Here is a 24,557-nt window from a genome sequence, read left to right as displayed (position 1 = left end):
ACAAGGGTATAACAATGGTCAAGTATACAAAAATTACGATCGGTCGATTTAAAAAAATTGAGCTAATCTTAATATCTACGTTTACATTACATTCATGTAGATGTCGAGTGTCAGACGACATACCTGATTGAATACAAAAGGCGCCAACGAAAATTATAAAGCGACAGTGACAATAATTTATATTTGATAAACATAAAGTGTCACTGACGTTTAATTTCAGCAGCGATTTAAAAATTCTTTGTTAAATAAATTAATTACATGACTTGATTCACATCTTCTTTTCTGTTTCAGACTTTATTATTTTATCCATATTCCAAAATTTGCTTGTGATAAAACAGGAGATACCTGAAAAGTACAAATTTATTTAGCGACCGAGAGAACGATTCATATCTTCTTCTTTTCAACGTATTTGTTGAGAAATTGTAATAAAAAATCTAAATCCAGGTGATTCTCATTCACTTTCAGTATCGCCCTACTTTATCTTACCCTTCGCTAGTCAAGACATCCTTCAACTTGGCCCGTGTAATCAAATGATCATTGCACTTGAACCATTGATCTCTCTGTTGCCTGATGAAAGCGGTATAATGCCCAGTCTCTAAAGAACCCTCATGATTTATTACGGCAAACAGAGAGTACCTATTATCAGCAATCATATTTTAATTCAATGTAGATTTCTTTTGAAATAACGATATGTTGGTTATCCAGAAACAGAAAAAAATTATAATTCAAGAGATATCACTACCTATTGTCACTGAAACTCATATCCTCTCCGTTTTTCGACAAACCATTCAGCATAGCGCTGTTGTTGTTACCATTGCGTCTATGCGACATGAATGGCGTCATATCTAGTTGTTCCGGAAACGAGATAAATGTAGAGATCTTCTTTTTAAAAATCTTATCCTGGATTATGAAGTGCTCAAAGCGCTTTAGATGAAAGATTGCTACGATCGGCAATTGTTTCATCGTTAATTGCTTTGTGCTTTCTTGGTAAGTTTCACAGTTGCTACATTTGATCTTTGCACTAGAACCTAAATGCTCGGCTCTGGTGAATTTTTCCAGACAATCTAGCAAGGAAGTGGGTGGCCCGGGTGTATTAGAACCAGAGGTACTAGCTGCCGAAGTTAGATCTAAAGATATGTCCCAAAATGGATCTATTGTAGTAGACACTCCACTGAAAAGGAAATGAAGAATAACAGAGCTAAGCCTGAATAAAAATTCTTGTTATGTTAAACAGGTTATTTTTACAATGTATTGTATTTGAGAAGTTTTGTATTAATCTGGCGAGTATCGATTAACCACGTTACAATTAGACACAAATTACTAACAGCACTCGACCAGTGAAAAAGCTCTAGCCGCTATGTAATCGTAACATTGTGGTCAATCGAAATCCTGCTTAATCTGATATAATATTATGTAATAATCATTTCTATATAAAGTAACCTATGTATTTACCATATTATTTAATTGCTTTTTAATGTACCTAAATACTTTATAGCTTCTACATGATACACATTCTTCTCTATCTATTAAGTACCTTCTTAGAGAGATCTAGAGACTAACGTACTTGCAAGCCTGACAAACAACATCACTTTGAAGGCACCCAGTAAATATTTGATCGATGATACACTTGCAGTGATGAGGGTTGTCTTTGACCAGTATCGTAGTGGCTTCGCAGTGTTTATGAAGGACATCCAGTGTAGCAATGAAGAATTCATGGGCATCCTGCTGCTCATAGCCTGCCAGATGTCTGACGTGGGTCCAAATCAGATGGAGAAGTTTGTGAAGCGTCAATGGAGCTTTGTTGCCGGAATAGAACTCCTGGAACAAATGGGATACCTCGCAGACCAAACAGAGACTCGGTTGCGGGCAGTGATGACGGTCAGCAAGGAAGTAGTCGCGTAACAGTGGAGTGTGAATAAGCGCCTGTACGATGCAATTTACGAAACAAGTATTTCCAAGATTGATGAGTCCCCTTAAACCTGAAAATAGCATTAATTTTTACATTATTCTACAAAAAATATTTGAATCATTATTGTCAAATTATATTTTTCTGAAGATAATATTATAACATTATTTGCATTTGTGTATAAAATTTATTTAACTTATACAATGTGACCTAGAAATTGAACTAACAATAAGCTTAAGAATTTGTTCAATACCTATAGTGGAATTTTCTACAACGCGTCTTCGGCGCGGATGATTTCTCAGCAACTCCGCCTCCGTCTGCGTGGGTTCCCATGCACGATAAAATTCCCCGAAGCTCAAGGATTTTGCCAACTCGCTCCATTGCGTTTTTGCTACTTTTAACAACTCTCTATCGTATACATAATCACCGCATTGGAAGCACAAAATATTCCCGTAACACAGATCAACGGCTGCGATAAGATGGAACAAATAAAACGATATAAAAATAGGCAATTGATTAACTATGAAACTATTATATATGTATAAAAGACTCACGTTATATAATTTTATTTATTTATATAATATTTATTTTTAACAAAATATTTGAATGCATGTAATAGATCTAAACTGAAAAATATCCCATTACCTAAAAAATGTTTCTTCGTTTTTGCATGCTCTTGTATGTGACCTTTTACATAGCAGCCAAAAAATATACAATGAAGACAAGAATGTAGGCGATCCTTATAAGTTTTACATGTGTGACATAAACAACTCACAGCCTGCAAAATAAAATCCCTAATATTAATCGTTTTATGTTTACATATAATCTTATTTATTAAACAAATGAGTAAACCTACTTTTAAGTAAACCTAAACTTTAAACAATATTTAAATTTAAAGTAATTATTTTAAAATTTATAGATATGCGTAATATTGAGCATGCTCGGTAAAATAATTTCATTTTCATTTCATATTTTGCAAAATATCGGTTAAAAATTTTTAAGGCTTTTTCAAACTGAACATTTATAAAAAATTGTTCCTGTTTTACCTAAAGGGTAATTTTCAAATAATGTAAGTGTTAGTGTATCGATATCGACTATTTGTGAGGTAGGCGCGTAAATATCAAATATATGAGACACCTCTACTCTTTCATGACTCGCTCCAGTATGTTATAAAATTCACCGATTATGATTGGTAAATTCTTACAGATTACGGATATTATGGCCAGTATAAATGATACAGCTACAATAGAAGGAATAAAGAATAACGATTCCAACCTATTAGAAATTGTATGTTTTCCGGTGTATCCAATATCTGATAAGTTAAAATCTTCATTCTATTGTGGCTGCACTTTAAATAACCCTTTAAATGTATGTATACAGAAAGAGGCATAACGGAATGAAGAGAGACAGAGACAGAGAGACAGACAGACAGACAGACAGACAGACAGACAGACAGACAGACAGACAGACAGAGAGAGAGAGAGAGAGAGAGAGAGAGAGAGAGAGAGAGAGAGAGAGAGAGAGAATAGCTACATTTACACCATGCGCTTAGTCCACGACTTATACAATAGGTGTTTTTGTTTAACTTACAGGATAAACAAGGATGACATCTTGTATAGGCCACGGTCTAAATAAGTACACGGTATAAACATAGCTCGTGGAAATGTGAAAGCAAAATGCAGAAAAGCAAGGTAAAAGATCTCTCTCTCTTTCTCTCTCTCTCTCTCTCTCTCTCTCTCTCTCTCTCCCGAAACTTGCGTGACAAAGAACCTTGACCACGAATAGGACGCGAGAAAAAGACTGGCGTACCTTCCTGACGCGTGCCTCGGTCGATGTACTGGTCACAAAAAACGAGTGTATCACTTTATACGGTTGGATACCTTTTGCTGCTTTAAAATTATTTAAATGTATGCAGCCATGGTCGCTCATCTCAGGTTGGTAGGAGCGATGTCGTCGACCTGATCGCACGACGTCCCTCTCCTTCGCGACTCCCGACAGTCTCGACACTCGATGCCGTCGGCGATCCTCGAGATTCCCCAGTGGCGCGAATGCGACGTGTACGATAACAACAATTTTTCGAGGATGACAGCGACGACGTGAGGAGTGTAACTCGCTGCTGGCCTTGGCAGAAACGCGCGTGTTGTTGACATGGAAAAGAGTGGACCTTGGGAGAGAATAGGAGCGTAAGCAAGTGTAAACTTGCTCTTTCCGATCGGGTGGAAAAAATGTGAAAACGTGATCAATGGTGATCGATCGAGCGGAGGTACCGTTGTCAAAATGTCAATCGCGGCGGATTGAGAAGAAACGCAGCGAGCAATTGCGAGCAATGGCGAGAGCACAATGATGGGAGAGGGAGTGGTGCGATGCGGTCTAGAGGAACCATCAATACGTAGGATGACACCTTGAATCACCCTGAATGCTTTGTGCTCTCGTTTACTCTCTTTTCAATTTTCAATGTTCTCACGGGCCTGCTGCGTTTCCAACGCACTTCGGTTACTTCGGTACGCCGTAGTGCCGTAAGAACCGTTCACGGACACCAACCAACGCAGCCTGCCGGTCACTGCCGACGCCTCGTCGGCCTCGTGTCGCCTGTCGCCGGCAGAGGAAAGCGTCATCGCGATCGCGGTGAATACAGGAGCGACATCTGTCTGGAATAGTCTGGATGCGACCACGATATCGAGCATGCAAGAGAAGCCTTTTGCTGGATTCACAGTGCATCCGATTTGCGTCGTACGACGATCTGCAACCAATCAGAAAACAGGATTCCGATGGATTTTGCTTCGTATCGTCGGAATTCTGTTTTCTGATTGGTTGAAGAGCGTCATACGACGAAAATCGGATGCAGTGTGAATCCAGCATTATTACAGGGACTCTAGTTATTTCTATCGCTATCGCTATTCCTTCGCATTGGTGGAGTTCAAAGTGGCTAGCCTGCTTGCCGAGCAAATGAATATGATTAGTTGTTACTTATAGATCCAACCAATCACATTCAATCGCTCGGCGAGCAGACTGACAGCTTTGTCCGGCGGCCATTGTGTTTCCAGTTTCAGTCTCCAAGGCAACTGATGGTAACTGTCAACAACATAAATATGTATAGATTAGAAGAAACAGGGATTAATTGCATTCCATCAATTTAAGAAAAAATTGTTTTATTTGTGTTTTAAGTGCTTTAATAATGTGAAATATATTTTTTGAAACGAGTGTATAGTATGTATGATTACGCTTATTTATACTAATTCATATAATGGTAAATTTTAATTAAATGTATGAGTGTATACTCTGATATGTTGAAACAATGACTTTGTATTTTGACATACGGGTGCAAAATCCTGAAAGTGCTTCAATAAGCACTCTTGCAACTTGGCACAATAACTATCCTTTATTAGCTGTTGCTGCGTATTCTCAAGACAAAGGTGGCTTTGTAATCATCTATGATGATCAAGGTGAACTCGTGCAGGATGTCGAATCACCGGGACACACAGTGGCACAAGTCACCTCTCTTGGCTGGCATCCAGAGAAGACGTGGCTAGCGGCAGGATGGGAAAACGGAGATTTACGAGTTAGTATTGCAATATTTTGAGCTACAGGAGATAAGTCTTTTGTGAGATAAAAAATATATTAAATTATTATTAGGTATGGCCAGGGGACACTGGAACTCAGGAGTTCAATGTAATAGTAACCCCTCATCGAGATATCATCACAATTCTGCAATGGAGCCAGTATGGTGGTTGCTTAGTATCTGCAGATACTGGTGGATCTATAGTTGGATGGAAGATAGACTCCAGAGGACAGCTATTCATGACATTTCATCATGAACTAAAAGAATCTTTTTCACAAATTGCATTTAGGACAGTTCCACCAAAACCAGTTGTTGATATTAGGTACAACTTATAAGTAAAAACAAGTTAAATTATACAAAAAAACAACTTGTATTATTTTTCTAATAATATAGATTATTTCATAATTATTGCAAGTTAATACAATAGAAATAAAAAAGTACTGAATTTCAAAGAAGCTATTTTAAGTAAAACTTACAGATGATTAGACTAACATTTGATATTCTTTCTTTATTATTTGATTGGATATTGATTGGTCAATTAATTGTTTATAGTGGTTTGGCAAAGGCAACAGTGACTGGTGATGAGAGAGCCTTGGATATGTTCAGTTCCTGGCGTCCAAGAACAGCTGCACCAACAGCAGTTCCAGTACAACGGGACAATCATTCATTTTATATTGGCACTGTAAATGGTATCATATACTTTGTTGACGTTCAAGGACAATGCAAGGAAGTTCTTAGTACTGATGGTGCAGTGTTGCACTGCTTATTGTATCATCAAAACAGAGATTCTATCATTGTTATGACAGAAGGATTGAACATCGGGCACTTTCAAGCAGATTCAATCACTGGAGAGCTCACCGAATTGACAAAGGTTTATGCCATTGAGTTCTATCACTGCTATATCTACATGTTGTTTCTATTCAAAATTTAAGAATACTGTACATGACAAATTCAAATTCTGCATCAATATTATTGATTATGTATTGTACAGGTTCAATTTTCCGAGAAATTTTATTCATGAAAATATATAGGGTTTAATTTGTGCATTCAGGTGTGGCACAATACCAACGATACTTGAACGCGCGAATTTTAGGAGATTTGATTCACTAGTTTTAAATGCTCGCAATTCAAAAATTAGTTTATAACTTCGATATTTTGGTATTAGGATTTTTATTTCAAAATAAAACAATCTACCCTTAAGTATTATTATGATCTTTATCAGCTACTCTATATAATAAATAATTATTTAATATTATGGTAGCAAATGGAATCGTCATCCATCAAGAGAAGAAATGTAAAAAATAATAGCATTGAGCATAGGGCACTCGTTATTCGTTAAAAAGTTACTAACAAGAAAAGATTTAAAAAGTAACGTCTTATTTCTGCTATATACAATATTGAGATCCTATCTCATCTTCCAGAACCTTTTCCCTACTTAAGTAATGACTTTCCACGCAGAGCGAGATCTACCCCACCTTCTCAGAGCAATTTTACTTTATTACCAAGAGATTATTATATTATATTCAATACTTATACTTATTTCAGGTAAAACTAAGTGGCAGAAGTGATACATCACGTATCACTAGTACCACTTTATGTTGGATTAGCAGAAACACGTTGGCCGTGCTCACAGGAGAGCTCGCTGTACGGTGCTGGGATATTCACACAGGCGATACATACATCCTGTCGCCTCCGGATTCATCCAATGGAAATGTCGCCACTCCTCAGGAAATATGTACTAGCTTGGCATTTTGCAAGGCAAATGGTAAGACATCAATGTGCTTTCGAAATTTTAAATCAGACTTACTCGGCTTAGAATTGATTAGAATTGAAGTATACGGACTAATATTTCCTGATAAACATGTATCAATACTTTAGTAGTGGCATTTACACACCGTGTGTCCGGAGGGTTTTCCTCCTTCCCTCGTAAACATAAACCTTATTTATTTATAAGTTAGATCTTACATTACAACAACGTGTACTTAAAATGCATATGTATGTCGGCGTAGAGCATGAAAATGTGCTCACATGCATGTTTTCCTCCTTCCCTCGTAAACATAAACCTTATTTATTTATAAGTTAGATCTTACATTACAACGACGTGTACTTAAAATGCATATGTATGTCGGCGTAGAGCATGAAAATGTGCTCACATCGCAATGTTGCGTGGCAGTCAAATATTCCTCTCATTTGATTGTAGGAGGGAAATGCTCGACTATGATTAGTCAATTCTTACAGATTACGGCATACGGTTACGGTCACTATAAATGATTTCTTAAAAATTGAGAAATTTATTATACTACTGGCTCCATTCATCTAATGCAGTTTAGCACATATAGATTTAGCAGTGTTGATATTGTCCACTTGGAACTGGACAAAGTCCGCAATGAAATAATGATTGCTGACATTGCCACCGCTGGGTGGACAGTATTGATTTTATTCACATCAAATCGAGCCATGTTCGCTAATAAGTCATTTTATCGGATTTTGTCCAATCGCGTTGTGCAATGTTAACACGGCCCAGGCAATGCCGACATTGCCCATTAAGCGGACTTTGTCCATAACATAATATCCATTAAAGTAAATTTGAAGACAATGGATTAAAAAACATTCCGCGGTTCTCAGACACTTTGGCCGCCGGCACCAATCTAGGTACAATCTACTTATGGAAGCGAAAATGTGTGCTTGATTGCGATGAGAATTCTTGGCCGAATATCCCAGAGTCCTGCGCGATTCACGGCACAGTAAAGCAACTGGAATGGGGTGTTAGTTTATCACGGAATTCTCTCCTGGCTGTTAACTGTATCACCAATGTATTCATCTTGCATCAACAGCCAATGTGCGCCGTGTACAATGATGGTGTTTGCGCGAGCCAGCTCACTCCGACACAGATTCTACTCGAGATGGATGAACAGACGTATATTCTAAAAACGGAGATTCAAGTGCAGATTATCGCTGTATCAAAAGAATACATCGTTGTCTCTTCTGGAAGACAAATTGTTGTCAATTGTATTAATAAAGGTGCCAATCTTAATACGAATGTATTGACAACCTTCAACTGCGATACGGAAAAGATATTGATCTACGAACACACATTGATCGTGTTGACTCCAACGATCATTCAGTTGAGATCCATAGAAGGATCTATTATTCAGACACTTCCCACTTTACCGGAGGAGGGCGAACCAATCACAATGGAATTGACAGGTAAAAATCTTTAATTGACATAAAGTGTCGTGAGTTTTTCTTATCACCTAAAATTTTAACAACAAAATACTTTTTATTACCATTAAAACATAAATTACAAACAATTCTTTAACGCTTGTATAACTTTCAAAAAAATTAATAAATAGTAATCCAGATCAAACAATTAAACGAGCTATAATTAGATGTGATAATATTGAACTGTTGGATCGACTTAATTATAATTACATCTCAACTACAGTTTCTAAAATCTTGTAAATTGCATGGGGTCATGCCATCTCATCTACAACAGATATCGAAAGTAAAACTTTATTCTGGTCTATTATAAACCTAAAATGAAACTTAATAATGTTTACGATAATTTTCGAAAACAGTTGCTGAAGATAGAAATTTTAAACTTACACAGACTTGGATGAACTGCATAGATCATTGTCAACCATTTCATATGATTTGGAGAATCTTCTTCCTTTATATGTATGGAGAGACGTTCGGAAACATCATTGTGTGTCCTTTAATAACTATCGCTCTAGACAATTCGTTTTTTACCAAACAAATATTTGAAATGATCCTTTAAATATGTTAATTTAATTTTTGTTATATGAAGTAATTATATTTCTGCAACTGGATGAAGACTAAGTATAGTTGAAATGTATCTGGAAAATTATATTGCTAAATAATAAATTTTGCATTGTCACATTTATAGCTCGTTTAATTGTTTGACCTGGGTTTCTCTTATTACTGTATTATAAATATTATACTGTATTATAAATATTATACAACATTTTTTAGGGCATTATTTAACTGTAGCATCATTAAACGGCATTTTGAAGATTTGGAATCTGAGCAAACACGAGGCTAAGCTACACACCCGCGCCATGGCGACATATGAGGCGATTAGCGATTTTGCTGAAATCATTGAAGCAAGATGTAATTCGGATTGCCGTTGCGTTTCAATCACTGTTGCTATGGCAAATCTTATGCCCAGTTCGATTTTATACGTTTGGGATATTGAAAGCGATCAGATTTATGAATTTGACTTCGGAGAGTCAGACAACATCGTTGATGATGACGCTATGTTGTGAGTAAATAAGCTAAAAATTCGACACAACCGCATCAAATTACAGATTAGAATTATTATTTTCCATTAATTGATTTTATATGTCCCTGATAATACTGATACTATTTTTAGAGCAGCACAATGCAAAGGAAGATTGGTAACAGCGCATTGCTGGGATGTTGAGGATCCCAGGCTACTAGTATGTCGAGCTCAAAAATTAGAAAAACGTGATTCTAAGAACTTCAATAAGGACAATGATTGGGTAATGTGTATAAAATTGCCTTTATTTGGATTGTAGATTAAATGTCATACACTTTATAGCAGAAACTTTCGCAACTCAATTTTTCTACTGGCATTGTTCTCTCATTACTTTATGTATAGAAATAATGGCATTACGCTTGGTTTAGCGCCGAGACACTACCGTGTCTCCTGATAAAAGTGAACAGTAAAGCTACTAAAAGAAAAATTACATACTGTTCGATTATAATGTGAATTAAAGTTAGGGAGATTAACTGTGCGTGCGTGCGTGAATAAGAAAAACCTATATTCGATTAATGGATCTTAATGCTTAAAATAATTTATTTTATAATTTCATTAAATATTATTTTTTTTACCAAATACGATTTAATAGCCTTGCTAAAACCGAACATATACGACATTAAAATAAAATAAAAATTAGTATAAATAATTATATATCATAGGCGGAACATGTTTTGACTTTATACAGGATATCTCCGACATCTACGAGATCGTCTCTCGTGAACAAATAGAATGGACTGAATTGAGCCTTAAAGACCTTTTTGCAATTTTCGCAATACTTTAGGAGATATTAATTTCTAAAGATTACTGAATAAACATATATCCGCGCGAACTGCTGCCAAATATACGCTTATCGGTCACGGTCGCTTGTCGCGCGGGGACTGCCCGATGCTCGACTGTCTAGTGAACGCGCTGCGCTTGCTAAGCGCTATAACTCAAGTTGCGTACCTACCAAGTAATCGCTACTCCCCACAGTCCACAAGGATACGTGCTTATTCATTGATTTAGAAATTAATATTTTCTAAAGTATTGAGGGAATTGCAAAATAGAAAATGACTTTTCGATTCACAATCAATTCAATCTGCTCTACCTGATCCCGTAGGCCATGGACACGCGCGCGATAATATAATAGTCGACTGTAGCAGATTTTGAATCAACTGGGTTGGATTAAGGCTTTGCTATTGGTTGACGTTACATGTTCTATCAATGGTAGAGCTTACAGCATCATTAATCCAATCAGATCAGTTTAAAACCTGCTACAATCCAACATGCTATAAATGATTATAAATTATAAAATTTAGATCTAAGAGTAAGATTAAAATATTGATTATTTTTTTTATAGATTGTACAAACCTCTGTAGTGCTGGTATCGTTATATGCGACATCGGATCACGGTATCGTTGTACAGGATGTGAAGCCAATTGCTGATGAGAATTGCCGATTGTTAGGTGTACACTCGCCACATATCATTATTTTAAATTCCGAAAAGAGCTTGGATAAATGTAGCAAGATTATGCAGTTATTAATGAGAGACTTTGAGGAACTAGGAGAGTGCGATTCTATCACCAGGAAAGCAGTGATGGATTTCAGTTTCCATATTAGTGTGGCGAACATGGAGGAAGCCTTTAAAGCCATTAAATCTATAAAGAACGAAGCTGTCTGGAAGAGTCTGGCCAAGATGTGTGTGAAAACAAAGCAACTGAACATGGCTCTTCTTTGCCTAGGTCACATGAAGCAAGCTAATGCTGCACGGGCATTACGTGAAGCAATGCAAGATGATACTCTAAGCTTGGAAGCACAAGTAGGAATTTTAGCTGTCGAACTTGGCCTTCATGTAAGTTATTAAATATATATTTAAGGTTATCCTGTCGTCTGTTTTACCGATTATTTTAAAAATAAATATAATCTTTTTCTATAATTAAAGTATAAACGATAATGTAGTTAAAACCGGTTAATTTTATGCAAAAAACAAAAAAAATTGGCAAATTACAATTTTGTTATCTGCTTATGGCGTCGACTCCTAACAATATTTACTTTATATACAAGTTTTATATTTTGTATGTATAAAACAAGCTTGGTTCAGACCAAGGATTACATGAACAAACAATGTTAAGTTCTTAGAATTAGGCTTAGGTACTTAATATGAAAAATTAGTTAATTAGAAAATTTGTACGTGTCTTTGCGGTATTGATATAGTAATGATGTATCAATGAGCGAGTTTAAGATGGTAAAGCAGCTAAGCTTGCTTACCGAGCGATTGAATATGATTGGTTGGATCTATAAGTAACAACCAATTATATTCATTTGCTCAGCGAGTAAGCTAGCCGCTTTGTCAACTTGAACGCGCCCATTGACATAGAAATCACATACATAGTATGTATGCGGATCTTATTGAATCGGTAAAACAGATAATTTTAGGATCCTCTTAAGTATATTTTTAATGAATATTGAGAGTATACATCCAAAATATGTATTAATTGTATAATCTTCAATCCTTAGACTGATGCTGAACATCTATTTCGAGAAGCGAAGCGTCTAGATCTGCTAGGACGGCTATACGAAGGGCGGAATAAGTTTAAAGAGGCAATCGAATTAGCTAGTAACGAGAATAAAATCCGTGAAAAAACAAGTTACTATAATTATGCTCGTGCGTTGGAGCAGCAAGATAAAGTGGCAGAAGCTATCGATATGTACACGAAAGCCGATTGCCATCGATTTGAAGTGCCTAGAATGCTTTTGATGAGACCCCGAGAGTTACTCACGTATCTGAATAATTCCGAAGAACCGTAAGTAACAGGAATATTAATTAAATACGTTAATTGGAAGATAATTAGTTGTAATGCAGTCAAATTAATATCGTCGTAGGGAGATTAAAAATTGGCATGCTCAGTACACTGAGTCGACCGGCGATATGGAGACCGCTTTACATCTTTATGAGCAAGCAAAGGACACTTTGTCGATGACAAGGTTGCTTTGTTATTTTGGTAGAGAGAATGAAGTGTGTGAGCTAGTAACTAGAACAAATCACTCTGCAGCGGCATATCATCTTGCTGCGCATTATGAATCGAAGAATAATATGGTACAGGCGATTCATTTCTATACGATTGCTAGAGCTTATACTAATGCAATACGGCTATGTAAGGTGAGGCATTCAATTGTTAAAAACTTAATGCCTTATTTATCCCATTTTGAATCACTTGACGAGAGTTAATAAATCTTTGCGATATTTATTATCTCTGTAGGAGCACAACATGCTGGAAGAACTGTGGCCACTGACTATATTAGCGCCACGGAACTCGCAGATAGACGTCGCCAAATTTTATGAAAACAATGATCAACCCGATCGTGCAGTACTGTTATACCATAAAGCTGGTCTCTTGCATAAAGCTTTAGACGTCGCGTTCAGAACGCGACAGTACAGCGCATTGCAATTGATTATCATGGACGTAAATGCAGATTCTGATCCGGCATTAATTCACAAGTGCGCCGATTATTTCATGCAGAACGACCAAATCGATAAGGCAGTGGATTTACTCGCGACCGGTAGAGACTATATGGCGGCTTTGGATCTAATCCAGCAACATAATGTCGTACTAAGCGAAGAGCTCGCAGAGAAGCTGACGATTGAAAAAGGGAGCGACGACGACGCAGAGCGCGAGCGTATGAGAATTTCTACGCTTGAGAAAATCGCAGAGATCACCTTCGATCAGGGAAATTATCATCTTGCAACTAAGAAATTCACGCAAGCTGGCAACAAGTTACGCGCCATGAAAGCATTGCTTAAATCCGGAGACACTGAAAAAATCTGCTTTTTCGCGCAGGTTTCAAGGAACCGCGAGATCTACATCATGGCGGGCAATTATTTGCAATCTTTGGATTGGCAAAATCAACCAGAGATTCTAAAAAATATAATTAATTTCTACTCCAGGGGCAAAGCCATGGATTTATTGGCGAATTTTTATGTGGCATGCGCGCAAGTGGAGATCGATGAGTTTCAGAATTATGAAAAAGCATTGGACGCACTAAACCAAGCAAACAGGTGTTTATCCAAGGTGGTGACGCCGCGAGATCCGGATGTTCACAAGCGGGCAATAGAGCTGGTAAACAATAGGATGTCGGCAATTAAACGCTATTTGGATATTAAAAGGTAAATCCAAAATGATTAGAGATCTAGGCTTATATTTTTATACGAAATATTTTACCATAAATATTATATTTTCAACATATTTGCGTTTATCATAATTATCCTTATTTAAATAATAGAAATTCCTATAGATACAATATTTTGTTTCTATATTAATTGTATTTTAATTGAATATGGATTTATTCTGTATATATTTAAATATCTTTTTTTTCTCATTAAGCAGATTGTTTGATAGAGGTGAGACAGAAACGGCAATGCAACAAGTTCGTCATCTGCTCGACTCTCAAGGACCTAATTTAGAACAGTCAGTGCGTCGTGGCGATCTGTTCGCAACGATTACACAGCATTACGCCAATATAGGGGACACAGAGAAAGCTTGGGCGACTATCGAAGAACTAAAACGCCTAGTACCAGGAATCAATTTGACCTACTATTTTAATATAAATCTTCTAGAAGCACTGGGCTATAAAATGAAAGTGCAGCGGCAGGACAGTTCCGACAAGGATGATGGAATCGAAGAGCTCCTGGGAGAGTAAAACTTCATTAAAATCGACATTAAGAGAATGCTGGAGTGATGATCGAATTTGATCGATGTCAATAGTACAGACTTCTTAAATTTCAATTTAAAAATGTTGTAAGAAATAAACAACAATACGAAAAAATATCAGGTTCCTCCGATATTCGCACTGAGGTCTGATCTCCTTCATATTGTAAACTTCCGTCCTGTCACCGAGCCGTACAGCCCTGACGCTGATAGCTTCTCTGTTGTGCCTATTTCCTCTAAATTTCTTACAATATTAATAATAGTAATATCAAGTATTTAATTAATTTCTTACATTATATTGCTCTGTCTTATTCAAACACATACTGTCCTTATATAACATATTAGAGTGCCATCTCTTACAAAATCCGGCATCTACTACGCATAATTACTGCTCTGTTTACTATTTTGAATCTTCGCTAAGCATACGTATATGCGTAATTTGCAGTTAAATATAAATTTTTTTTAAGGTTATTTCAATCTTAGTACAATAAGCTGAGGTACTGTTCACGTAATTCGATGAATAGTGCGATATCATTTTATCCATATAAGCTATTGAACTTTTGTATTAGGGAAACATCAACGTCAGGATAGGTGATATCTCTATGAATTGAAAAATGTAAATTTTTAACTTTCCTTTTGATTTTAATATATGTTAACTGCCCCGTCTCCTAACTTTGCATCTACTTCAATCTTGTAAAAGGATTTTTTGTTTCTCAGTCAATTTAGAGATTTTTACATGGCTATAATGTGTCTATATAATTTCGTTACTCCAGTATCCCTTAGACTGCTTAGTAAATTTGTACATAAAAAGTTCCGGTAAGCATAATATAGTATATTTATCATTCGTTAATCGATCCAGGAGTAATCATTTAGTACTTTTTTGCTTTTGATTATTTGAATGTTTTTTTACACTTTATAATTATAACAGATTTATTCAATATTTCTGAAAGTTAAGAATAAATGTTAAAAAAAGGTATAAATTCTCAATCAGTAAAGGAAACTGTAAATTTTTTATCTTTATTTTCTTATTATTATGATGTAAAAATTGCTCCAAATGATTACTCTCGTATTAAAATCGATTTTAAACCGTGCTCAGTAAGTTTATAGATAAATAGTGCCTGAATAAATATAGTGTAATTGTGAGTGTAGTACAGTGTATTTAATGAAAATGTTATCAAATATATCGTGACAAAACGTCTTATATGATAGTCTAATTCAATTTTGTATATAATTTTTAATTAAATTTATATCAAGACACAGGTAGTGTCTAGACGCTAAGAGCACGAGCAGCGACATTACAGCACAAGACCGGCCGTATTACTTTACGAGAGCCGGCGAGTTGCGGAAATCTCAACTAAATCAATCAAATTTTCCATCGATAGCTTGCACTCCGATTGTATAATAAAAGTGCTTTTTTTGTACGTGTCCTACGAGCGAAGATATTGCAATGCAAAGTCCGGATTTGAAACTTTTTTTATATCAAGATATCTCGTCGTCGTTGTCATTATCGTTGATCCCAAAATTGTACTGTTATAATTTTTGGCGCAAGAAATGCTAGATGTAAGGTTGCAGTTTCTAGCACAAGAAGTGCTAAGCATGATATTTTTTATGGACTTTCTCACCCGAAATTTTTTTTTAGTCTTTAAACAAACATCGATTAAGTAAAATTAATTCAAATGTATTACAACAAGAGATAGAAAACGCGAAATTAGAAATATCCCTGGCGAAAACTTATCTTATATATTGTTAGTATAATTTTCCAAAAAAGTTAAGAAATTTTTCAAAATTTATCACATTTTTTCCCGAATATATATATGAAATAAAAGTACTTAACATTTCTCAGTACGATTACATATGAAATTGTATACTGTATGTATGTACATACATATACCAGGATTGCAACAGATCTGGCAAACCGGGAAAAGTCAGGAGAAATAATTGTTATAATTTTTTTAATATTACATCTGACATTTATAGTCAAATACGTTCAAAACTCGCGCATTTTAAACGATTTTTAATGAAATAAAATTTTTAATGAATTAAAATTTATATCAAGGTTGTCACAGAAAATTAAAAAATTCCCCGACTTTTCCAGATTTTCCAGATGAAAATGGAAAATTTTCCGTGACTAATATAAAATATGTAAATTTTAACATTTAGACTCAAGGATTGTAGGAAGGCTATATTATTAAAAATGCAAAAAAAGCTTAGTAGTATAGTAAAATTTTGAGTGCAAATTCAAGCCAACAAAAAATAAATTAGTTTTGAAAAAAAGAATGCAGTTATGACGAAAAGAGGATCAAATAAAAATACTGAAAATATATATTTGAATTATTTTGTTAAAATTATTTAAAGTGTGCAAGTTTTGAACTATAAACGTCAGATATAATATTTAAAAAATTATAACAATTATTTGGAATAGGAGTAGTTTAAGGAAATTGTGAGCAAATTTCGAAATTCCAGACTTTTTTACATTTTCCCCTGATTTTTCCCGGTTTTCCATAACCAATTTCAATTTCCTTGACTTCCCGGTTTTTCAGGTCTGTGGTAATCCTGTTATATATTTTTTGTTCAGTATTTTTATTTGATAGCCTTTTTTTCATTATAATTTCATTCTTTTTCCAATACTAATTTATTTTTTATTGGCTTGAATTTGCACCCAAAATTTTATTATGCTGCTAAGCTTCTTTTGCGTTGTTTTTAATAATATAAACTAGCTTTCCTACAATCCTTTATTCTAAATGTTAATACATATTCTATATTAGTCATGGAAAATTTTCCATTTTTATCTAGAAAATCTGGAAAAGTCAAGGAATTTTTTAATTTCTTGTAACCCTGTATACATTCTTATATCTACTGTTCATATTTATCATTTACTACGTTTACACGGCACGTTTTACGCCGAAGTTATAACATCCATGTGATGAAACTGACCAATCACAGTCATTCCATTCTTCAGAGGAACAGCTATGATTGGCCAGTTTCATAACTTCGGCATAAAGCGTGCCGTATAAATGTAGCAATTGATGGTCTTTTTATTCCATAATGTTGTCAATAAGATTTCCATATCAGACTGCAGTTATAGGTCAAAGAACAGATTATTTCTTTGTATGTAATCGTAAATAACTGCAACAAAGAAGAGAAATAGATTTCAAAATGAATATATTGACTAAAGTTCGCATAATTTCTAGTAAAGGTATTCACTATTACAGTAGAAAAGTTGGTATAATCGGAGTACCTTTTGATAAAGGCCAGGTAAATATGAAATAGCCAGACAGCAAACAATTTTAGTTTCGATATCCAATAGTGCATATGTTTTAAATAAAGGATTAGTATAAGTAATAAACAAGAGCATTAAATGTTATAAAAATAGTAAATTTTACAGAAAAAAGAAGGAGTAGCTCGTGGACCCGAGACAATCAGAGCAGCAAATCTGGTAGACAAATTGAAAATATTAGGTAAATTTATGCAATAATATATACATCTTTTGTATAAATGTAAGTATACATAATTTGTAAATTAACATAATTTATGTTTATTTCACAAAAAAAGATTTGGATGTGCGAGATTATGGTGACGTGTGCTATAATATAAGTAATATGAATGATGTACAAAATATGTCACATTTGGGCCACGTGGCTAGTTGTATGAGTAACTTATCTAAACAAATTCGACAAGTGTTACGCGAAGGTAGGCAAGCATTAACAATCGGTGGTGATCACAGCTTGAGCATTGGTACAATTGATGGACATGTCAAGGTACAAAAGAGAAATATTTTTATAGAAAAATCAATAATTTTCATTAAATTCAAATATTATATTTTTTTCATAGGAAAAACAAGATGTGGCAGTAATATGGGTAGATGCTCATGCAGATTTAAATACTAACAAAACCAGTGAAAGTGGTAATGTGCATGGAATGCCCGTAGCATTATTGACTTCGGAACTAGCTGATTATTGGCCGTATTTACCAGGCATGGACTGGCAAATGCCAATGTAAGAATGTAAAGATATTCAGAACATGAGCTGCTATTTTTTAAACTATATCAAATAAATTAAAATTATTATATTAAAACAAATATAAACAATAAATTTAATCAATATATCTCTTTTTTTTAGATTATCTATCAGAAATGTAGCTTATATTGGTTTGAGATCTATAGATCGTTATGAAAGATTAATAATTGAAAAATTTGGTATTACTGCTTTTGGAATGGAAGACATAGAACGTTATGGTTCGATTATAAAATAATTGTACATTGATTATTACATAAAATATTAAATACATTTAATGTTTTTAGGTATTCACGATGTGATACATATGGCACTTAATAAAATAGATTCTCATAACTCAAGATCTTTACATGTCAGCTTTGATATAGATGCACTAGATCCGCTCGAAGCACCTAGTACTGGAGTACCAGGTTTGTAGTGTATGTATTATATCAGTGTACATAAATAGTATTATAAATCTATATTTGCATATAGTACGTGGAGGACTGTCTCTTAGAGAAGCAATTCATCTTATGGAAGAAATATCTAGAACACATAGATTGAATGCTATCGATTTAGTAGAAGTTAATCCACAAATTGGTAATAAACAAGATGTAAAAATGACTGTACAAGCAGCCATACACATTATCCAAGCAGCTTTGGGCTACTCAAGACGCGGTTTGAAAGTACCTGACGGTGTTACCGATATGCCTTTACAAACTTTCCATTGATTTCTATTTTATATGAATTATTAAAATATTAAAATTGTAATATTTTAATTATCTCTGGGTTATTTTCAATTTTATTATTTGTCCTTACAATATTACCTAACTTTTTATATAGTATTTAATTAAATCTCTAAAAATATCAAATCTATTTTTCTCTCGATACAAGTTTGTTATAATTTCAACTTATTTCGCATTGTCTTATTACGAACGTTTTTCCAGGTATATTATCAAATATAATTTCAATTTTAGATGCTTCAAGTTTGTTTTCAAGTTTACGATTCCATGTTACTTCATAATATAACTTTCCTTTAGTATTGGTACCTGTAAGTGGAACTTTAAACCATTTGTAATTTTGTGTAATTTTTGTATCTTCATGTTCAAGTATTCGATGTCCATCACCGTAAGTGATGCGGCCCAACGATATAGGTTCTCCAAGGTATGGTACAGCTTTCTTATGTGCACGTAGGGTATTCATGACATCTTTATAAGTCTCACTGTTTTTAATATTGTATTGTATGCGATAATAGAGAATATAACCTGTACTTGCTGTTATAAATCCTCCCAAACTTGCTATTTTCATGAGCTTTTGATTCGATACCATCCTGGAACAAAGTAACACTTGTGATATAAAAAATATATTCCTTTATATATCCTTTACAAACAATTTAATTTGTTTTATAGATAACATAACCATTAACTTACATTGGGTCTGTTTTTTATTGCACTGTGTGTACCAGTTCAGAAAGTGCAGCAATAAAAAACAGACCTATCGAAACCAGTAATGCTGGATTCACACTGAACGCAGCAAGCGTCAAGCAGTGGAGCAGGAACCTACCAGCGAAGCGATATTTTTTACGCCACTGTAAATATCGTCACGCTGGTTGGTTGCTACTCCGCTGCTTGACACTTGCTGTATCCAGTGTGAATCCAGCATAAGCCCGGATCCTCATACGGACAACAGCGCTTTGACACCGAACGCTGATTGGTGAAAAACGGGTGGTGGGAGTAAATTTTACCCGCACAACCGGTTTTTCACCAATCAGTGCTCTGTGTCAAAGCGGTGTCTGTATGAGGATCCAGCCTAAGTCATAGGGTGCTTTCCATTTGATGACACAAGGCGAGACAAGTGTCGTTCTATCTTTGTCACTCTCTGAATGTAGGTGGCACCCAGTTGGACACGGCTCAATTGGACACAAGCCACTCACAGCGATTGAGACTACAAAACTCCTAGGCACCTGGTCGCTGTGATTGGTGGTGTCCAATCGAGCCGTGGTCAATTGGGATCACCCTCAGAATCGACCCCCAGGGGTGCGTTCCATAACGCAACTTTGGTAACTGAAATCTGTAGTTAACGTAACGTAAACTATAGCTTTTTAGTAACCAAAGTTACGTTTTAGAACGCACCCCAGCTCGTGAAAATTTACCCTAAGGCCTATTCTTTTCTGCTATACTTTTGCACCAGTTTATCTTTCTTGTTCTTCTTCTTCATTCTTCCTGAAGAAAAGAGGAAGAAAGATGAACTGATGCAAAAGTTCAGCTAAAAAGAACAGATCTATTAATTCCGCCATGAACTATAGAAACAGTTTCTGAATTGGTCGAGGAGATGGAAGAATCTCTTTCTCGAAAGTCTCGAATAGAAATCTCGAAACTCGAAACGCTATTACCAAATTCAGCCTTCGTTTGCATATTAATCATATTATTTATTAAACATAAACTATTGGTGTTTTGTTGTTATTCGCAATATTTTTTTGCCTTGAATGGCGTGTATAACCTCGCACTCAAAGACAACGCAAATGCGATGACCAATGTTTTTGGGTGCGTGAAGGGGCATGTGTGTATATATACGCACGCACACACACACATACACACACCACCATAGTCCATACTGCACGCGTGCGCGCGCGCATACATATCATACCCAAGCCGATTTTCTGATTTCTAACCTTTTCCTCGTTTATGTTATCGGACCATTCTTATCTTTTACTTGATGAATACGATTGAAAAATTAATCACAAATAAATTATTAGATTAATTATTGCATTTTATAATAAAAATTTTGTAAGCAATAGTATGTAATGTTCTCTTTGCGTGTGAATCTACAGAATAACAATGGATAATATTGGAATGCTAATTGGATATTTTATTTCAGATATTTATTACATGTGTTTATGCATAAACAATAATATTTAAATCTTTAAATTTATATATGAAACACTTGTTTTATTCATGTGCATTCATCACGTACACGTAATCATATTTTTTATTTAGTTTAAATTATGACAATTTATTTTGTAGGTATTAACTATAAAAACAGTAATAATGGATACTCTATTTACTCCAAATGTTCCCGATGAAGCAGAAGATATACCACCAACGGATGAGCCAGTTTGGATCCTTGGCAGGAAGTATAATGCTATAAAAGGTCTAATAAATAATCAGAATATGAATATTTTTGATGAAATAGGTTGTAAGATTTTAAATTTTAGAGCTCGATGCAATACGCAGGGATATACGATCCAAACTATGGTTTACTTATCGCAAAGGGTTTGTTCCCATTGGAGGCTGCAATTCTACATTTACGTCTGATAAAGGTTGGGGTTGTATGTTGAGATGTGGACAAATGGTTCTGGCCCAAGCCTTAATTACATTACATTTAGGTAATCACTCACATGCATGCAATATTTTAATTATATAGATAATAAATTTAACATTGTATAATCAAATTTCTTTTCTTCCTTTGTCATTGTCAAAACAAGTTCAACAACTTGTTGTAAGACCATCAAAGATTGTTTTGTGGGGACATTTAAGAAAAAACCATTACCTTTGTAATTCTCAAAATTACTTCTAATGATTTCAAAAAAATTTTATTATTTTCATTATTTATTTTTACATATATAAATAACTTCCCGGTTGTGTGTATCCTATTAAATATAAGAAACTACATGTATAATTACAGAAATGATTAAATGATTATATAGCATTTTACTTATGACACAGGTAAAGATTGGCAATGGATGCCAGAAACAAAGAATAACACATATCTAAAAATTTTAAGGCGCTTTGAGGATAAAAGGGCTGCTGCTTTCTCTATCCATCAAATCGCATTGATGGGTGCATCTGAAGGAAAGGAAGTTGGACAATGGTTTGGTCCTAATACTATTGCACAAGTATTAAAGTATGTATTATTGCAGGAATTTTAAAATTAAATAAAATTTTATTTTTTTAAGCATTTATACCGGGTGTAACAAAGCGACCATATCAAGCTAATTTCTTGAAAAATATGCATTTTCTTGAGAAATGTTTCAGATAAAAGTTTTTCCTTCAAGGGAAACTATATGGTATCATTGGTTAGACCTTAGATGGCGTTGTCAAGATCAAGGCAAGGTCACATTGAATTTTTTAGATAGAACCCCTATTTTTCATTACCTATCTTGTAGCTTATATGGAGGATAGAGACCAGAAGATCGAACAAGGCTTAGAAAAGTGTCATCAAAATCAAGTTCCTGAATTAGTATTAGTGGTGCGGTAGGCGGCGTTCGAATCACAAAACTCTCATATACGCTTATGCACACAATCGAACACACATAACCTAAAAATAGAGACGTTATTCTTTGATATCATGCTCTAACAATAACAGGAAGATGTAAATTGTTATTAAAACTGCATGAAGAATAGAGTATTTATAGTGTTTCGAAAAGCTCTCGAAGTAAGCTACAAGAATATGTAATGAAAAATGAGGGGTTCTGTTTAAAAAATTTAATGTGACCTTGTCTTGACCTTGTCTTGACACCACCTAAGGTTTAATCAATAATACCATATTATGTCCCCCTTGGTCGAAAAATTTTTGTCTGAAACATTTTTCAAGAAAATGTATATTTTTCAAGAAATTATCTTGGTACCGTTGCTCTGTTACACCTAGTATATTTAAAATATAATTTTAAATATTTTTAATATCACAAAAATTTATATTTGATTAAAAATATTATGAGAGAAGTATATTTTATATAGTTCAATGATTTGTTTTAATAAATCAAAGTTTTCAATATTTTTCTTTTTTTTTAGAAAATTAATTGTATATGATGAATGGAGCTCTCTCACTATACATGTTGCATTAGATAATACATTAATAGTTAATGATATTTGTAAGTATGTATTAGTTGTATTAACATTATTTTATATTTAAAGAATAAGTAACATTAAGTTACAATTGCATATATTTAAACAAGAAATATGCCTCTAATCTTTATTAAAAATCAAGCGTATTAAGCCCATTCTACATAAGACGCAGAACACGGGTTGCAGGTTGCAAAACTAGAAACTAGCCTAACGTATTTTATTTTAATTATGATTGTAGGACGCAGAACGCAGGACGCAGAAAGTTGAATGAACTTTAACTTTTGCGTCCTGTGTCTTGCATTCTACGTATTGCGGTCTGCGACCTATTACAATCTGAAATGCTTGCGACCTGTGACCTGCGTTCTGCGTCTTATGTAGAATGGGCTTTAAATATATCAATGCATTACTTAATACGTATATTAGTTTTATCGTATATATTTTCTTAAAGTTCTTTGCAATATTACAAATAGATAAAAAATAAAATGAAACTAATCATAAAACTTTATTTGCTATTGTTACGTAGAGAGAATTAAATACGTTATAATTGAACTGTTATTATATATTTTATATTATAATTTTAATGGTTATACAGTGAGACAATGTAGAGTAGAAGGTGGTGTAACAGCAGAAGCAGATGGAGAAATTCCCCTAAGGGCACCTAGCCAATGGAAACCTTTGTTATTATTAATCCCGCTGCGCCTTGGACTTAGCGAAATTAATCCTGTATACATTAATGGACTTAAGGTAAGAATTTTTGCATGCATAAAATATTAAATTTAAATGCTAATATATCAACGATACAGATAGTTGTAAAAAAACCATGTTACTATGTGTACTCTAATTCCAAGATATGTGTGTATGTATACAGAGTATTCAGCGTAACAGTCTGCATGGTTTTTCAGACACTTCCGACAGTTAAAAAAAGGATTGAAAAGTGAGTATTCATTTATTTGATATAGGTTACAACATGTAATAAAAAAAATTTTTTTTAATCTTTTTCCATAAGGAAATCAAAGTCATCTTAACTTTTTTAAATAGCATTATACAATTTTTTTTCCATAATATTGTAGGAATCTTCAAGACGAATTCAAATCACTGTCAAAATGTCATTTTTGTTGATGTGTTATTGATTTTATTGCATATTTTATTAAATAAGTACATGTATATATACGGTGTCCCATTTTAAATGACAACCTCAAATTTCTCTTGAATAGTGCATTTTAGAGAAAAATGTTTCAAACAAATGTTTTGTGACTTCGAGGGGGACA

The 24,557-nt window shown here is 34.4% G+C and overlaps 5 protein-coding genes across 10 annotated transcripts in view; 3 read left to right on the top strand and 2 right to left on the bottom strand.

Annotated features, from left to right (window-relative positions):
• Positions 1-242: 242 nt before the first annotated feature.
• On the bottom strand, positions 243-4,532 carry not (ubiquitin carboxyl-terminal hydrolase nonstop). 2 transcript variants are annotated; one of them, XM_018512028.1, is made up of 8 exons: positions 4,174-4,532; positions 3,716-4,070; positions 2,552-2,684; positions 2,160-2,375; positions 1,565-1,979; positions 743-1,171; positions 487-636; positions 243-345 (listed from the first exon to the last, which is right to left on the bottom strand). In XM_018512028.1, the coding sequence occupies exons 2-8, from the start codon at positions 3,833-3,835 to the stop codon at positions 303-305; spliced, it is 1,506 nt and encodes a 501-aa protein (XP_018367530.1). In that variant the 5' UTR covers positions 3,836-4,070; positions 4,174-4,532; the 3' UTR covers positions 243-302. The 2 variants fall into 2 exon arrangements, with proteins under 2 accessions (XP_018367530.1, XP_018367529.1); XM_018512027.1 differs by having other exon boundaries at positions 3,716-4,532.
• A 557-nt stretch (positions 4,533-5,089) lies between these two features.
• rempA (intraflagellar transport protein rempA) lies at positions 5,090-15,309 on the top strand. 2 transcript variants are annotated; one of them, XM_018512009.1, is made up of 12 exons: positions 5,090-5,465; positions 5,540-5,787; positions 6,018-6,336; positions 7,011-7,230; positions 8,091-8,672; positions 9,459-9,747; positions 9,859-9,988; positions 11,108-11,599; positions 12,265-12,551; positions 12,631-12,907; positions 13,008-13,912; positions 14,133-15,309. In XM_018512009.1, exons 1-12 carry the CDS (start codon positions 5,202-5,204, stop codon positions 14,443-14,445), a joined length of 4,326 nt encoding a protein of 1,441 aa, XP_018367511.1. In that variant the 5' UTR covers positions 5,090-5,201; the 3' UTR covers positions 14,446-15,309. The 2 variants fall into 2 exon arrangements, with proteins under 2 accessions (XP_018367511.1, XP_018367510.1); XM_018512008.1 differs by having other exon boundaries at positions 14,130-15,309.
• Positions 15,310-17,488: 2,179 nt separating this feature from the next.
• arg (arginase) lies at positions 17,489-19,176 on the top strand. Its single transcript, XM_018512047.1, has 7 exons — positions 17,489-17,708; positions 17,839-17,911; positions 18,006-18,211; positions 18,285-18,448; positions 18,572-18,687; positions 18,754-18,876; positions 18,941-19,176. The coding sequence occupies exons 1-7, from the start codon at positions 17,610-17,612 to the stop codon at positions 19,174-19,176; spliced, it is 1,017 nt and encodes a 338-aa protein (XP_018367549.1). The 5' UTR covers positions 17,489-17,609.
• Positions 18,883-19,910, bottom strand: LOC108764049 (uncharacterized). Of its 2 annotated transcripts, XM_018512058.1 has the most exons (3): positions 19,876-19,910; positions 19,495-19,775; positions 18,883-18,991 (listed from the first exon to the last, which is right to left on the bottom strand). In XM_018512058.1, coding segments are annotated over exons 1-3 (303 nt in total). In that variant the 5' UTR covers positions 19,878-19,910; the 3' UTR covers positions 18,883-18,971. The 2 variants fall into 2 exon arrangements, with proteins under 2 accessions (XP_018367560.1, XP_018367559.1); XM_018512057.1 differs by lacking the exon at positions 18,883-18,991 and having other exon boundaries at positions 19,332-19,775.
• An 842-nt stretch (positions 19,911-20,752) lies between these two features.
• The window catches only part of Atg4a (Autophagy-related 4a), a 7,006-nt gene continuing 3,201 nt past the window's right edge, over positions 20,753-24,557 (top strand). The window contains exons 1-6 of one of the 3 annotated variants that reach the window (XM_018512043.1): positions 20,753-20,988; positions 21,469-21,595; positions 21,660-21,830; positions 22,171-22,348; positions 23,236-23,315; positions 23,882-24,033. In XM_018512043.1, coding sequence (XP_018367545.1) covers positions 21,493-21,595; positions 21,660-21,830; positions 22,171-22,348; positions 23,236-23,315; positions 23,882-24,033 — 684 coding nt within the window. In that variant the 5' untranslated portion in view covers positions 20,753-20,988; positions 21,469-21,492. Of the gene's footprint in view, positions 20,989-21,224; positions 21,242-21,468; positions 21,596-21,659; positions 21,831-22,170; positions 22,349-23,235; positions 23,316-23,881; positions 24,034-24,557 lie in introns of those variants that run through there. The other 2 variants (XM_018512045.1, XM_018512046.1) reach the window with 2 other exon arrangements.

This window comes from Trachymyrmex cornetzi, unplaced genomic scaffold (genome assembly GCF_001594075.2).
Source record: "Trachymyrmex cornetzi isolate Tcor2-1 unplaced genomic scaffold, Tcor1.1 scaffold392, whole genome shotgun sequence".
Taxonomy (NCBI): Eukaryota; Metazoa; Arthropoda; class Insecta; order Hymenoptera; family Formicidae; genus Trachymyrmex; species Trachymyrmex cornetzi.
The sequence above is the reverse complement of the archived record's forward strand: the minus strand, read 5'-3'. Positions and strand labels throughout refer to the sequence as shown.

Bases quoted from the DNA above. Each gene is read 5' to 3' on its own strand.
- arg (XM_018512047.1), top strand. From the start codon at position 17,610: ATGAATATATTGACTAAAGTTCGCATAATTTCTAGTAAAGGTATTCAC. The intron at 18,688-18,753 runs GTTCGATTATAA...TAATGTTTTTAG, and splicing joins GGAAGACATAGAACGTTATG to GTATTCACGATGTGATACAT. The intron at 18,877-18,940 runs GTTTGTAGTGTA...ATTTGCATATAG, and splicing joins ACCTAGTACTGGAGTACCAG to TACGTGGAGGACTGTCTCTT.
- not (XM_018512027.1), bottom strand. From the start codon at position 3,835: ATGAGCGACCATGGCTGCATACATTTAAATAATTTTAAAGCAGCAAAA. The intron at 637-742 runs GTAGTGATATCT...TGCTGATAATAG, and splicing joins ATGAGTTTCAGTGACAATAG to GTACTCTCTGTTTGCCGTAA. The intron at 346-486 runs GTAAGATAAAGT...TGTACTTTTCAG, and splicing joins GATGTCTTGACTAGCGAAGG to GTATCTCCTGTTTTATCACA.
- rempA (XM_018512008.1), top strand. From the start codon at position 5,202: ATGACTTTGTATTTTGACATACGGGTGCAAAATCCTGAAAGTGCTTCA. The intron at 5,466-5,539 runs GTTAGTATTGCA...AATTATTATTAG, and splicing joins GGGAAAACGGAGATTTACGA to GTATGGCCAGGGGACACTGG. The intron at 5,788-6,017 runs GTACAACTTATA...AATTGTTTATAG, and splicing joins AAACCAGTTGTTGATATTAG to TGGTTTGGCAAAGGCAACAG.